Source organism: Sturnira hondurensis, unplaced genomic scaffold (genome assembly GCF_014824575.4).
Source record: "Sturnira hondurensis isolate 20B ecotype Veracruz unplaced genomic scaffold, ASM1482457v3 Scaffold0022908, whole genome shotgun sequence".
NCBI classification, from domain to species: Eukaryota; Metazoa; Chordata; class Mammalia; order Chiroptera; family Phyllostomidae; genus Sturnira; species Sturnira hondurensis.
Genome location: NW_028095539.1, coordinates 1,791,842 through 1,805,549, shown reverse-complemented (window position 1 = coordinate 1,805,549; position 13,708 = coordinate 1,791,842). Strand labels below are relative to the sequence as shown.

The 13,708-nt window shown below is 52.5% G+C and overlaps 1 protein-coding gene across 2 annotated transcripts in view; it reads right to left on the bottom strand.

Moving 5' to 3' along the window:
- OLFML2A (olfactomedin like 2A) overlaps positions 1-12,201 on the bottom strand; it is a 28,693-nt gene extending 16,492 nt beyond the window's left edge. The window contains exons 1-2 of one of the 2 annotated variants that reach the window (XM_037036573.1): positions 12,075-12,201; positions 3,251-3,514 (exon numbers count right to left, since the gene is read on the bottom strand). In XM_037036573.1, the coding sequence (XP_036892468.1) occupies positions 3,251-3,487 (237 nt within the window). In that variant the 5' untranslated portion in view covers positions 3,488-3,514; positions 12,075-12,201. Of the gene's footprint in view, positions 1-3,250; positions 3,515-11,602; positions 11,834-12,074 lie in introns of those variants that run through there. The other variant, XM_037036572.1, reaches the window with a different exon arrangement.
- Between the last annotated feature and the right edge of the window lie 1,507 nt (positions 12,202-13,708).

Below are 13,708 nucleotides of genomic sequence, written 5' to 3'. Positions count from 1 at the left end.
ACAGAAACACGTCGATTGGTCGCCTTTTCGGATGTGCCCCAATGGGGGATCGAACTCACAACCTGGCCATGTGCCCTGACGGGGAATCCAACCCACGCCCTTTTGGTCTACAGGACAATGCTCCAGGCAACTCAGACCAGCCAGAGATAGAGTTAAATTTAAACAACACATTTTCAGCTAAACGTTGGGACAGTTCTTCATGTCTCGTCTGCGGAGGCACTGACTCTGTGCCTCCTAGGCTGTCCTGTCATACAGCGAGCAGCCTTGGAACCTCGGGCAGGGGAGGCATGCTCAGTGCCCTTTGTTTTTTTAAATACATTTTATTGATTATTCCATTACAGTTGTCCTATTTCCCCCTTTCATTCCCCTCCACCCTGCACACCCCTCCCCCACCATTCTCCCCCCTTAGTTTATAACCACGTGTCTCAAGTTCTTTAGATTCTATATTTCCCATACTATTCTTGCCCTCCCCCTATCTATTTTCTACCTACTGTCTATGCTATTTTCTGTACCTTCTCCCCCCTTCTCCTCCTCCCACTCCCCTGTTGCTAACCCTCCATGTGTTCTTCATTTCTATGGTTCCACTCCTGATCTAGCTGTCCTCTTGGTTTGCTTTTGTTTTAGGTGTGGTTGTTAGTAACTGTGAGTTTGCTGTCCTTTCACTGTTCATATTTTTTATCTTCTTTTTCTTATATAAGTCCCTTTAGCATTTCATATAATAAGGGCTTGGTGATGATGAACTCCTTGAATTTGACCTTATCTGAGAAGCACTTTATCTGCCCTTCCATTCTAAATGAAAGCTTTGCTGGATAGAGCAATCTTGGATGGAAGTCTTTGGATTTCATGACTTGGAATACTTCTTTCCAGCCCCTTCTTGCCTGTAAGGTCTCTTTTGAGAAATCCACTGACAGTCTGATGGGTACTCCTTTGTAGGTGACTGTCCCCTTATCTCTTGCTGCTTCTAGGATTCTCTCCTTCATTTTAATCTTGGCTAATGTAATTATGATGTGCCTTGGTGTGTTCCTTCTTGGGTCCAACTTCTTTGGGACTCTCTGAGCTTCCTGGATTTCCTGGAAGTCTATTTCCTTTGCCAGACTGGGGAAGTTCTCCTTTATTATTTGTTCAAATAAGTTTTCCACTTGTTGCTCTTCCTCTTTCCCTTCTGGTACCCCTATAATTCGGATGTTGGAATGTTTAAAGATGTCCTGGAAGTTCCTAAGCCTCTCCTCATTTTTTTGAATTCTTGTTTCTTCATACTTTTCTGTTTGGTCATTTTTTTCTTCCTTTTGGTCCACTCCCTTGATTTGAGTCTCAGTTTCCTTTCTATCACTATTGGTTTCCTGTGCATTTCCCTTCACTGCACTTAGTTTAGCCTTCATTTGTTCCTCTAATTTGTGACTAAAATCAACCAGTTCTGTGAGCATCCTGATCACCAGTGTTTTGAACTGTGCATCTGAGAGGCTGGCTATTTCTTGGTCACTTAGAGTCATCAGCTCTGGGGCTTTGAGTTCTTCTTGAGCCATGATGTTTTGGTCTGTTCTTGCCTGTTATGTATGAGGGGCAGAGCACTAGGTGTTCACCTGGGTGGGGCAACTCAGTTGCTGGGTTGTGATGCTGTATGTGTGGGCGGGGTCAAAGAGGGGCAATGGTGGTCCCCTCTGCTGCTTCCTGCCACTGGGGCCTGCACGGTTCATCTCATTGCTCACTCCTTCACCTGGTTTATCCATCTGGCTGAACGGTTCATTGTTGTCAGACTTCCATATAGTTCAATTTTCTGTGTTTTGGTTGTGTTTTTGTTACTAAAACTTTGTTGTCTTGAGACTTGGTTGTACGAGGAGACACAGTGTTTCCACCTACGCCTCCATCTTGGCCGGAAGCTCAGTGCCCTTTGTGACAGACTAGATTCTCTAAGTGGGGACACCTCTTTTGAAAAACACCCCACTTTTCCATGGCCAGGTTGCTTGGTTGGTTAGAGCATTGTCCCAACACGCCAAGGTTGCAGGTTCAATCTCCGATCAGGGCACACACACGAATCAATCAATGAATGCATCAATAAGTGGAACAACAGATCAGTGTTTTTTCCCCTCCGCCTCTCTCCTTTCCTCTCTCTGTTTAAAATCAATAAATAATTTTTTTAAATGTTTTTAAAAAAGAAAAAAACACCCCACTGTGTGCAGGTATCAGCTGGCCCTCACTGTACCTGCCCTGTGGGAGCTGGAGTGTGGGAACCAGGGCAAGCAAATACAGAAACTCTGGCTGCTCTGAGTAATAAAGACCTTTGTTTCTGGCCTGGGAAGCTTGTGACTTCTGCCAGCATCCGTGAAACTGACAGACTAACTTGTTAGCTCTCAAGTAGGGCAACAGGTCACTGAACTTCACAATTCTTGACACCCACATGTTTGGAAGAAATTATAAAACAAAAAAGGATACTTTCAAAAGCATCACAATTGTCTGGTCCACTACAAAAAGGAAGACAAGAGAGCATTGTGATTTAGAACTCATGCTCTGGACACAGCAGGACCCAAGTTCAAATCCCAGCCACACCAAGCATGAGTTGAGCCTGGTGTGAATGGCACAAAGGTGCCTGGCTGGCTGTGGGCCCGGGGTAGGGGGCACTGACGTGGGCTGTGTTGTGTCCCCCAGAGCTGGTGCTTCTTTCTGACCCGCCTATGGCATGCGGTAAAGAGGGCGTGGGCACAAAAGTCAATAAAGCATGCTGTAGACTTGAGGCCACACGTCACTGTGTGAGAGCGTGGGCCAGTGACCTAACTTCTCCAAACCTCGTTTTTCTTTTCTTGTCTATAAATGACAAAGATCCTGTATTTCACAGAGTGGCTTAAGAATTAAGAGGAATGATCTGTAAAAAGAGCTTAGCACAACACCTGACATGCAGGTGGCACTTGAATATGGGAAATATTATTACTAACTGAAAACAATAACATTTCACAAAATTTAAAATATCACGTAGTGGTGCCAACAGAGGAACTGGTTTGGGTAAAATTCAAGGCCCTGGACTAGATGGTAAGGGCTTTATATTCAGGTAAACTAGCCAAAGAATGATGCCTCCGTCACTTATTGGCTTCCTGTCAAGGGACAGGGAGCCTCTGTTTCCTCACCTGTGAGATGGGGCGATAACAGTACCTGCCTTAAAGCGAAAGGACTTTTCACTGGCAGGACAGCCTCGCACCAGCCCATGCCGGGTGCTGTCCACAAGGTGTTCCCATCCCTACTGTCAACCCACAAAGTCTACCTTGAGGAGCTCAGGTGCCTGCTTCTTGAGTTTCTCCATCTTCCACTCGTTCTCGCAGGGGTTGAGCGAGGAGGGCGGCGCGGTGCAGGAGCAGCGGCAGTCGCTGCCGGAGCTCACGGTCTCCACCGTGTAGAAGTCCTCCACGCGCGCGCGCCCGCTGCGCACCCGGCTGCACGCGTCCTTGCTCAGCGGCCGCATGATGCACTTGCAGCGGCAGTCGGAGCCCTCCGACGTCATCCGCACCTGGTCCACATCACCAAAGACCTGAAAGAGGGCTCGGGTGAGCCAAAGGCCAGAGCGGGGGGCAGGGGTGGGGGTGGGGGTGGGGGGGTGGGGAGAGGAAACGAGGAGAGGGCGGGGTAGCAGAATCCCGCCCGCCCACCCACCTTGCCTTTGTGGAGGGGCTCAGAGGTGACAGAGAAGCTAGCAGCCCTTACAAGGAAATGGAGTGTTATGATAACACTAATTAAAATGTTAGTGGATGCTGTGGAAAACAACTTGACTGTTCCCTAACAAGTAATACATAGAATTACCATATGACCCCCTAATTCTACTTCTATGTATATACCCCAAAGATTGAAGACAGGTGTTCAGACAAAGCTTGGACACGCATGTTCACAGCGGCATGGATCGCAATAGCCACAAGGTGGGATCAGTCCAAATGCCCATCAGCTGGAGAATGGATAAACAACATGTGGTACAGCCACACATGGAGTATTATGTAGCCATGAAAAGGAACGAAGTGCTGATGCCTGCTACAACATGAGTGAGCACTGGAAACATGAAGCTGAGTGAAAGAGGCCAGACACAGAAGGCTGTGCATCACACGGTTCCATCGCGATATTAACGTCCAGAATAGGCAAGCCCATAGAGACGGAAAGCAGTTAATGGTTGCCAGGACTTAGTGGGGACTGGGGGGGTGGGGAGTGCCTGCTTGATGAATACCGGGCTTCTTTTCAGAATGAAGAAACTGTTCTGGAACTAAGTAGGGGCGGCGGTTGCACAGTTCTGGGAGTGCACAAAATGCCCCTGGACTGGACCCTTTAAAATGGTTAACACGGTACATTTCGTGTTATGTGTATTTTACCACAATAGTAAAAACACATGGAGACCCCTTAGGGGGCACTCCCTACATCTCAGTTTTCCTGGGCATCACACCCTCTAATAACACCTGTGTGGGGAGGGTATCGCCACCTCCGAAGTCCTTACAACAGCCTTCAAGGCCTACGTGAGCTGACGCTCGCCCTTCAACCCCTTCTCTTGCCACCCTGTCCTTCACCCACTCCAGCCTCGGGGCCCTTGCAGATGCAGTGCCTTCATCCCGACACCCTTATCCTCCTGACATTTCCTTGGCTCATCCCCTCAAATCACTCACAAATCACCTCCTCCAACAAGCCTTTCCTGACCACCCACTTTCCATTACTCTTGGTCCTTTTTTCTAGTGCTTTTTCGTTATTGCACCTACCACCCTTTGAAATATCACATCTGTGTTTATTTTTTTGTCTCCCCTACTCTACTGAAGGCACCATTAGAGGCAGGGACTTTGTCTAGTTCCCGTGTATGTCCCCAGAACAGTGCCTGCCTGGCCTGTAGCAGGAACTCTGTAAGTACCTGTTGGATAAATGAGGTTGCAGTTTGCAGACATTCGAGAGCACAAGGCTAATAGCATGGTGTCTGGAGCCTGGGTTAGCAACTATGAACTTGTGGGCAACTCAACGTTTCTGTGCCTGTTTCCTCACTCCTGTTCTGTGGGGTAGTTGTGAAGATTAAATGAGTTAATATAGGTAAAGAACAGAGCTTCTCATTTAGTGAGAGTGAGCCTTTATTCATACAGCTAAGAAACAGAGGTTCAGAGAAGTGAAGTCACTTGTCCAAGGTCGCCGCACAGCTTTGACTGGGAAGATCTGGCTGCAGACCAACTCTGGATTGAAATTAGTGGTCTATGCTGCTTCTCCTACAGAGCCATTCCCTCACACTCTGTGTGACCTTAAAGAGGTTGCATAACCTCTCTGAGCCTCATTTCCTCGCTGGTAAAATGGAGGACTCTCTATATCCAGCCTCTTTGTGGCAAGAACCAAGTGAAATAAAGTGACCCCCATTTAGTGGTTTCCCTGGACTCCTCCCATTTTCTTCAGTCCCACCCTAGGATTCCACACACCCAAGTGTCTAGCTGTGGTCACCAGTCACTGGGGTCAGCAGGACTTTGTGCCTGTAGGAGTCAGCTCAGTGAGGTAGCGGCAGGTGCCAGGCTCAGTCACTGCCTCCAGCCTGCCTTGCCCTGACACACCAGGGGGCTGTGGAGCCCCAACCAGCCACCTCCCTCGCTGGCTCAACCTGCTCACCCTGAGCTCCAGGCTGTTGGGACACAGCTGTTTATGGCTCAGTTAACAAACACCCCAGCGTTCATGGCTACTTAGTGCTCCCCAAAGCCACCAAGCACCGACTGAGTTCTGGGCTTCCTGCCAAGCCTGGCACCCATGCGCTTCTCAGGGCCCTCTGGGAATGGGCCATAGGCACTCTATGTCTCCTCTGAGCCCCCAGACAGCTGTTTGAGCCCTGGCCTCTTCCAGCCCCTGGGCGAGAGCTGGAGGTATGGAAGAAATAGATCGAGGATTAAGCCGGCTTGGTGAGCTCTGAGAGCACAGAGCTACCTGTGAAGACTGCTCAGAGCAGTGCAGCCCACGGGGTATCTTTAAGGCAGAGGAAGGCGTTCCAGAGAAAGCCAATCAAATATGTAAAGACAAGCCTGGCATCTTGGGGGTCTGGAGGAGGTTCTCTCTGGCTGGTGCTTGCAGGGAGCCCAGGGTGGCAGGAGGTAAGGCTTGGGGTGGCAGAGCCCTGCTCATGGAGGCCCCTGAAGCCTGGCTGAGGATCTCGGCTTCTTCCTGAAAACACCAGGGCATCATAGAAGGGTTTCAGTCAGGGGGAGCCAGGGCCAACCCTGCATCGTGGGCAGCTCTCTCAGCTGATGCTCGGTGGGCAGATGGCAGATGAAGGAGACAAGCCTGGAGCAGAGTACAGGAAGGAGACGTTTACTGGGAATTGGCTGAGTGCTGGGGAAGCGTGGGGCGATGGTTAGGAACACAGCCATGCACTTAACCTCTCTCTCTGTGCCCCAATTTCCACGGCTGTAAAGTGAGGGTACTACTAGTGCCTATCCAACAGGACGGTGTGCGGACTGAGATGGAATACGAGAACGACGCTGAGTCCAGTGCCAGGAGCAACACAGAAGCCTGGGTAGTGTAGCTATTATTATCCCCAGTCATACCGAACAGGGGTTGCTTGGCCTATTGTTTCTCCATGTGGCAGATATTCTTAGCATTGCCCCACAGAGGAGGACACTGGGCCCTAGAGCCATCGAAGGACTCATTTAAGGGGATTTACAGCCCAGAATGGGTGGACTTCTCGGCCCCTGGGGAATGAGGGCGGTGGGGAAGGGGGCAGCTACAGTGGAAACTTCGTCCTGGCCCCTCTGTAGGCAATGGGTACCGTGGGCACTGCGGGGCGCTTCTCCCCAACAGCCGGGCTTGGTGTCCTGAACATTCATTCCTCAGATCACCGCTAGTACCTTCTCTTCAAGACTTCTGGGCCCCTTCCCAGCTCTGCTGGGATCCTAGCCAGTCCACTCACGCCCCCAGATTGGGCTAAGAGCCCAGCGGGTGGACGTGGGTGTGTTCTGTGTGGCCAGGCCAGGGAGGCCTCCTCCTTCGGAACCACCCTTCATCCCAACTCACACCCCAGCAGCAGCAGCCTCCACAGAAGACCGAAACATTCCCTCCCTGTGCAGAGGAGGTCCTACATCCTGATGGTTGGAGGGTGGCTACAGCCCTGATGCCCTGAGGAGTCAGAAGAGGGCCTCTACTCCCAGCACCGGCTGCCAGGAGCCCAGAAAGAGGCCGATGTCCCGTGATTACTATGTCCTGTGGTGCCTGACTGCGGAAGGCAGAACTCCATGGTGGGAAGCCACACCTGGACTCGAATCCCAGCTCCCACGTCCCCTCCCTGCAGGGCCTTGACCCCTCTGAGCCTCAGCCTTCTCCTCTGTAAAATGAGGAGGACAACAGTCCTTTCCTTGCAAACTTGTCCCGAGGCCAAAATGAGTCAACGCATGCAGAGCACCTGGCACCAAGCCTGGCACAGAGTGACTGCTCTGTGGCACATGTTATTACAGTGGCTGCCAACTACCCTCCCTCACATCTGCACATCATTTTGTACCGCTCTTTGCTCTCACTACAATCCCATGTTAGAGAGAAGTCTAAGCATCAGAGAAGTCGAGAAGCTTGCCCAGGGTCACACAGCACAGCCTGACTCCAAGATCTGTTTTACATGCTGCTCCTCCCATGACCAGTAACCGTCACCAGGCAAGGGCTTCTCCAGCACCTGGGACAGAGATGGCAGTCCTGGGTTGGGCCATGGGGGAGCATAGGACCTGGGGCTCCCACTGGGCCTGACCCAACCTGCCCTGGGCATGACGGCTGGAGTTACTGCCAAGCAGGAAAGTCCTTACCTCAGCCCCTCATCTCTCCCTGCAGCCTCACTCAGCACATACTGCCGAAGCCCCCAGAAGAGTGGGTGGATTGTGTTTTAAAAAGGTCCCTAGGTATTTGCAAGGAAATCCCACAATAAGATGGTGAGAGGGCGTACTTGACATTTTTTCTGAAGAGAGATGGAGAAATCTGGCTAGAATTGGGAAGGGGAGGATTGAAGCTGTGGAATGTTCTAGAAATGGAACGGGTTCAAATTGTGACACCTTCTCTCTCCTCTCATAGCCATCTTCCATGTCCTCCTCCAGGCAGAGACCTCTCTGCCTTTAGAGCTCACTACCAGCTGGACACCTCCTCCTGGATGACCACAGGCTTCTGTCCAAAACTGGACCCAGTGTCTCCTCCCAAACCGAGTCTACCTACCCTCCTGCCTAACCGAGATCTCTGAGCCTCCTTACTCAGGATAACCCATCAGTCACGTTCTTCTGCTTCTTCCGCTTCTTCCTCCAAAGTATTTCCCATCTCTCTCCCTTGCTCTTTACTCCGTGGCTACAGCCTGAGTTCAGGCTGCCTAATTGCTACCTGGGCAACCCAGCAACCTCCTCTCTGCTGGATTCATCTTCCTAAAGCTCCTCTTTGATAACCTGTTACCTTCTTGCTCGACAAACTTCCACAGCTCCCTGTCACCTCCATGAGTTCTCAACTGGGGGATGTGGCTCGGCATTAGCTAGAGTGCACCTGAAAGACGCAGGTGCCCTGGCCTCAGCTCCATCTCCCTTGCCTCAGACTCTCAAGCTCCCCAGACCATCTGGATGCCCACAAAAGGCCAAGTGCCCTGGAACCCCTGATTCTCCAAACTCCTCAAGCTCTCTCCAGGGTACTTGGACAGCCCCACCCTGATTCTTTTGCCCTTCTGGGGCAAGTTCGAGTCTGTCAGATGGGGAGGGACCACTGAAGCCTCAGAGTACTGGCAGTGGGGGTTGTGTAAGGTCCTGAATGTAAGTGCTGGGCATGGGGGTTGTTACACAGGATGTTTCTCAGGGCTCTGTCCTTCCTGGGTCCCCCAGCCTACCAGAGTGTTGGGGAAGGCCTTCCCTGCAGAGAGACCCTGTGGGGCTGGCCCCACACTCCCTGTGTGCAGGTCTCCATCACTGTGCATCCCTGGCCTACTGCGGAGCCTGTTTCCAGTTACACCCACAGGCGGAAACTCCTGGAGCGGAGGCACAGCAACACCTAAGCCCCCGGGACCAGCCTGGCCTGGAACATCTGATCCAGCTGCTCCTGCTCTCCTGGCCTAGTTCCCTCAAGTCATGGCCTCCCTCCATCCTCGGGCCCAGTGGCGGGGCTGGCCAAAGACCCCTTCCCACACCTGAATACATGGAGCAGTAAGGCACCAGCAGCCTTTTCACAGATGGAGAGACTGAAGTAGAAAAGGGAGATTAGCCACATTTCAAGGATGCACAGCACAAAAGCAGGTCTCCGGAGATTTCTAGTGCCATGGCTGGGTTTCATGGGGTTACCTGTCTCTCCCTTCCAACCAACCTCCACGTGGGCAGCCCCTCAGAAATGCCAGGGATGCTGTGAACTCCCTCTCCTATTCCCAAGCTGGACAAAGCACTTCCTTACATGGAGACTCCAAATCTTGATCAGGAGAGACCTTGCTATAAACACGGAATTAATACACACTGAGCAAGTTGCTGGCTGGGCTGCACAGTTCTGTTCTGGGCTAGGGTGAAGCTTCCCCTGTACCCCAGAAAGTACTGGGCAAGAGAGGAGCCTGGACCTCCTAGGAGCAGAAAGCCAAAGTGGGGGTGCAGCTTAACCCTTTGGAGCCCTAGATAGACTTCATGTCCCAGGCTGGCCCTCCCAAGGACTCCCTCCAACCTGGGAAAATAGGACAGGCTTGGAGAGGAAGGATTGTTATGTGGGAGGGAGAGGGTGATAATGAAAACAGCTCTCTACAGAGCCAGCAGGAGTCCGGCTGTGCTGAGGAATGTGAAGTAAATTCACCCATCACTTGATTTTTATTTTTCCCAGCTGGCTGAAGCAGTGTGGGGTGGGAAGTGTCTGGGGGAGGGCTGTGCTGAGTCCCCCAGCTGCTTCATCCTCTGCACTCTAGGACGTGCCTCCCCACCCCACCAGCCCCATCTTGCCCTGGGACAACTAAACACACACGCGCGCGCGCACACACGCACGCACACACACACACACACCCAACCTAGCAAGTGTTTGACTGACTCACTACATAAACAGGGTGTTGGGTTTTCTTTGTCTTCCCTTTGCTTCGAATGCTAGCCGTCCCCCACAAGCTCTGCTGCATTGCTCTCTGCGTCTTTCAGAGGATGCCCGATACCAAATTTTCCTCCCAGCCAGAGAGAAGAGAGGGGCAGATCGCTGATCAGGTTATCTGGGGGGCTTAGTACCTAAGCTAGGTCAGGGAATCCTAGAAGGTCCTGTATGGAGGGGAAGGGAGACATTGTTTTTCAGATGGGGAAACTGAAGTTCAAAGACAGGCAGGTACTTGCCTAAGGTCACACAGTCAAAGAACAACAAAGGGCCAGAAGCTAGGGTTTTTTTGTTGTTGTTTGTTTTATTCACAAGCCAGCTGCCTATCTATACACCCTGGTCTCCCCATCTATAAAATGGGGTACTCCTTCCCTTCTTGTCTTTGGAGCACGTGGCCGGGACTGCAGCCCACTTGTCTTCATACCCTGAGCTGAACCTTCATCAATGCCCACTGCTCACATACTTACTGTGTGGCTCCTGGCTCCTGCCTGTGGATAGGGCAGCCTCCCTTCTCTCCAGAAAAGAGGCTGGAAAGACATCAGGAGAAATCACTCCTGTGCTCTCATGCTGCATGAGCAGGGCCCTCCCCGCCTCCTGCCCTTCCCTAGCTCCAGCCCTGTCCTCATCCTCATTGGCTCATTTCCAGATACCCTCAAGGGGCCCTGCTCTGACACCCTAAGTGCTTGCTTTCTCTGCATTCTGGGTCTCACCCCCCTTTTTAGGGTCCCTGTGGTGAGACGTCATAATCACAGTATCATTTACTGGTTACCTATGAGATGTCAGGTCAGGTGCTAAACATTTTACAGGCATGACCTCCACTAACCTAGAGATTCCCGATACAGGATGCAGGAAATGGAGGCTTGGAGAGGTGAAGACCCTAGGTCACCCTAAGAGGTGAAGGTGGGCTCTGAACCCCAATCTGCTGGACAAACGCCAAGGCAGAACCTTGTAGCCAACAGGGGAAAACAGCTCAGGTCACTTCTGGAGGTACAGTGTCCTCCAGAGGGTGCATGGGATCCCTGGCAGGCACGTGGCCAGTCCAGGTGGGTTCACTGGGGAGGGACACTGGATCCCCAGCATGGCCTGAAAGCCTTGGCCCAGGGGCTGCTGCAAACCTGGAAGTCGCTGGGTAGCAGGTACCCAGGGGTCTGTCCCCAGGAGTCAGCGTTCCATAGAAACTTCGAGCCGGACCGTCACGCGGACTCTGCCCGGGCTCCTGGGAATCCCTGCCCTTGGCTGCGGACTGCATCTCCTGTCTGAGACCCCTCCAACTTCCTAGCACCCCCTCTTCCAGGTCCTGCGTTTCGGTGCTGGCCTCCATTCACTATTGGACTGGGTCCCAGCGCCCCTTCCTCAGGTTCCGGGTCCCAAGTACCACTATCATCTCCAGTGCTTCTTTCTCCACGCGCTCCTCTCCCGGAGTCCTGGCCCCTGTGGCTTCTATGCTAAGCCAGAGGTCGGGTCTCCCCTGTCCTGGTCCTCCGCACCGGGTTTCAGGCACCCTCCTTGGTGCACACCCGCCTTCCCGCCACAGCGCCCCCTCGCGCCGGCTCCCTGAGGAGCTGCGCCGCGGTCGGAGTACCTTACTCTCGGCGCGCACCGGGTCGGAGCGCAGCAACAGTTGCAGCACCAACGGCAGCAGAAGCAGAGACAGAGGCCGGGGAGGGAAGGTGGCCGCAGCCATGGCGGGATGGGCACCAGGGGCACGACGGGCACGGACAGCTGGGCGCGGACGCTGGGAAACCCGGGCTGCACTGGGAGCTCGGGGCCGCCTCCAGTTCTTCCCGCGCGGCGCGCCCCTCGCCAGCTGCTCCCCGCCCCGCGCCCCCTCCCGCACCTCTGGGGGAGGAGTCAGGGTGGAGGGGGGTCACCCCGCCCTGCGCGGCCAGCTGGTGCCTCTGCCACTGGGCGGCTCTCCAAAGGGCATCCCTGTCCAGACACAAAAAAGGGACTTGTTCGGAGCCGCAGGAGCAGCGGGGGCAGTAAGAGGAGCGCCTGCTCCGCACACCCGCTGAGGTCCTGTTCTGTGTGGCACGTTGGGCGTGTCTGTTTACCTTTTTGAGTCTCAGTTTCCACGCGTGTAAAATGGAGAGAATAGTGCTTTCTTTTTGGAGCTGTGTAAAGTGCAGATGAGTGCGATTTCTAGGGCAGGCAGGACTTTGACTTTGCGAAACACTCGACGCGGCCAGCTGTCCCCTTCTCGTGGCTCAAACCCCCCTCTCCCGCGTGCTCCAGTCCTTCCTTTCTCCGAGGACCCTCCCGTCAACCCCCAGTAGCTCCTACCTTTTGAACGCCCTCTGCCGTCCCCATTCTCAGGACAGTGCCTCATCTCTCTGACACCTGGGCAGCAAAACTTTCTCGAGGAGCCGTCTGTAATCGCCACTCCTCGGGGTCCCTGCCAATCCTCCCGTTCCAGGGGTCCCCGGGATCACGGTGGAAATGCTTTGTTGGGGTCCCCGGAACCTCCCGTAGGCAACTCAACACAGCACCTGTCTACACTGTCACGATCACTCCTCCTCAAACCGTCTCCTCTCTGTTTCTTTCGGACTGCCCCTCATATTTCACCCGGGCCCCCTTTAGCGAGTCCTTCCGACTCTGCGCACCCGGGGAGGGTGGGGCTGCACCTGTTCTCTTTCTTCTCCACCCTGTCTCTGCAGGTGACCTCCCCTGAGCCCAAGACAGGGTATCCACTTGTAAGTCTGTGTAGTAGTAAACTTCAGTCGCTCAAAAAGGAACATTTGTGCCACAAATGTTGCTACCCTCTACCCCTACCCCACTCCTACTCTCAAGCACATCCGTTTTCTTTTAGTTTCCTTTGCAGCACCGATCACTCCATGAAATTATCTTTCTATTTGGTACATGTTTCTTTGTGTCGTTGGTGCCTTCTCACGTAGAAGAGAAATAAAGCGACCAGTGCACACACTTTGTCCAGGAGCAGCTAGCTCAGTGGTCCTGAAGTGTGGCTGGGGGGCGGGGGGGGGGCGGGGACCAGCAGCCTCAGCGTTACCTGGAAACTCGTCAGAAATGCAAATGCTTAGGCCCTGCCACCCCAGACCTAGTGGGGTCCAGCAATCTGTGTTTTAACAAGCTCTCAAGGGAATTTAAGGTTTGTGAACCACTAGCCTAGCTCCAGGTCTGATGCTCCATAGGTCTCAGCTGAATTAAAGGATCACAGGTGCTCAGTATAAATTAGCTTCTTTCATAACTGGAGGTCCCCTGGGGAGGTGTCAAAACCAGGGCTAGATTAATGTAAAAAATAAATGTGGTGTGTGTTTTTATGTGCAGAGACCAGCGATTTTCAACTAGTGTGCTGCCAGCATTTTTAAAACGTGCAACACTGACTACTTAGTCGGTGGCATTGACCTCTTTTCATTGAGATTGTCAAATAACAAAGAAATAACAGCAGCCAACACAATAGCTGTCCAGTATGAATGAATCAAAATCGTACCTCTTTTTGGTCAGGTTGGCAAAAAATATGTATTTTTTGGTGTGCCACAGAATTTTAGTTATCAGTTTATGTGTGCCTTGAGATGAAAATGGCTGAAAATTGGTGGCACAGACTATCTGGGAATGGCTACAATAAATCGATGTGGTGGTTATGGCTAAGGAGGGGAACCAGCTCCTGGGAATCAGAGTAAGGAGAAAGGCTTACTTTTCAGTGAATACTTTTTAACATCCAGGGGATTTT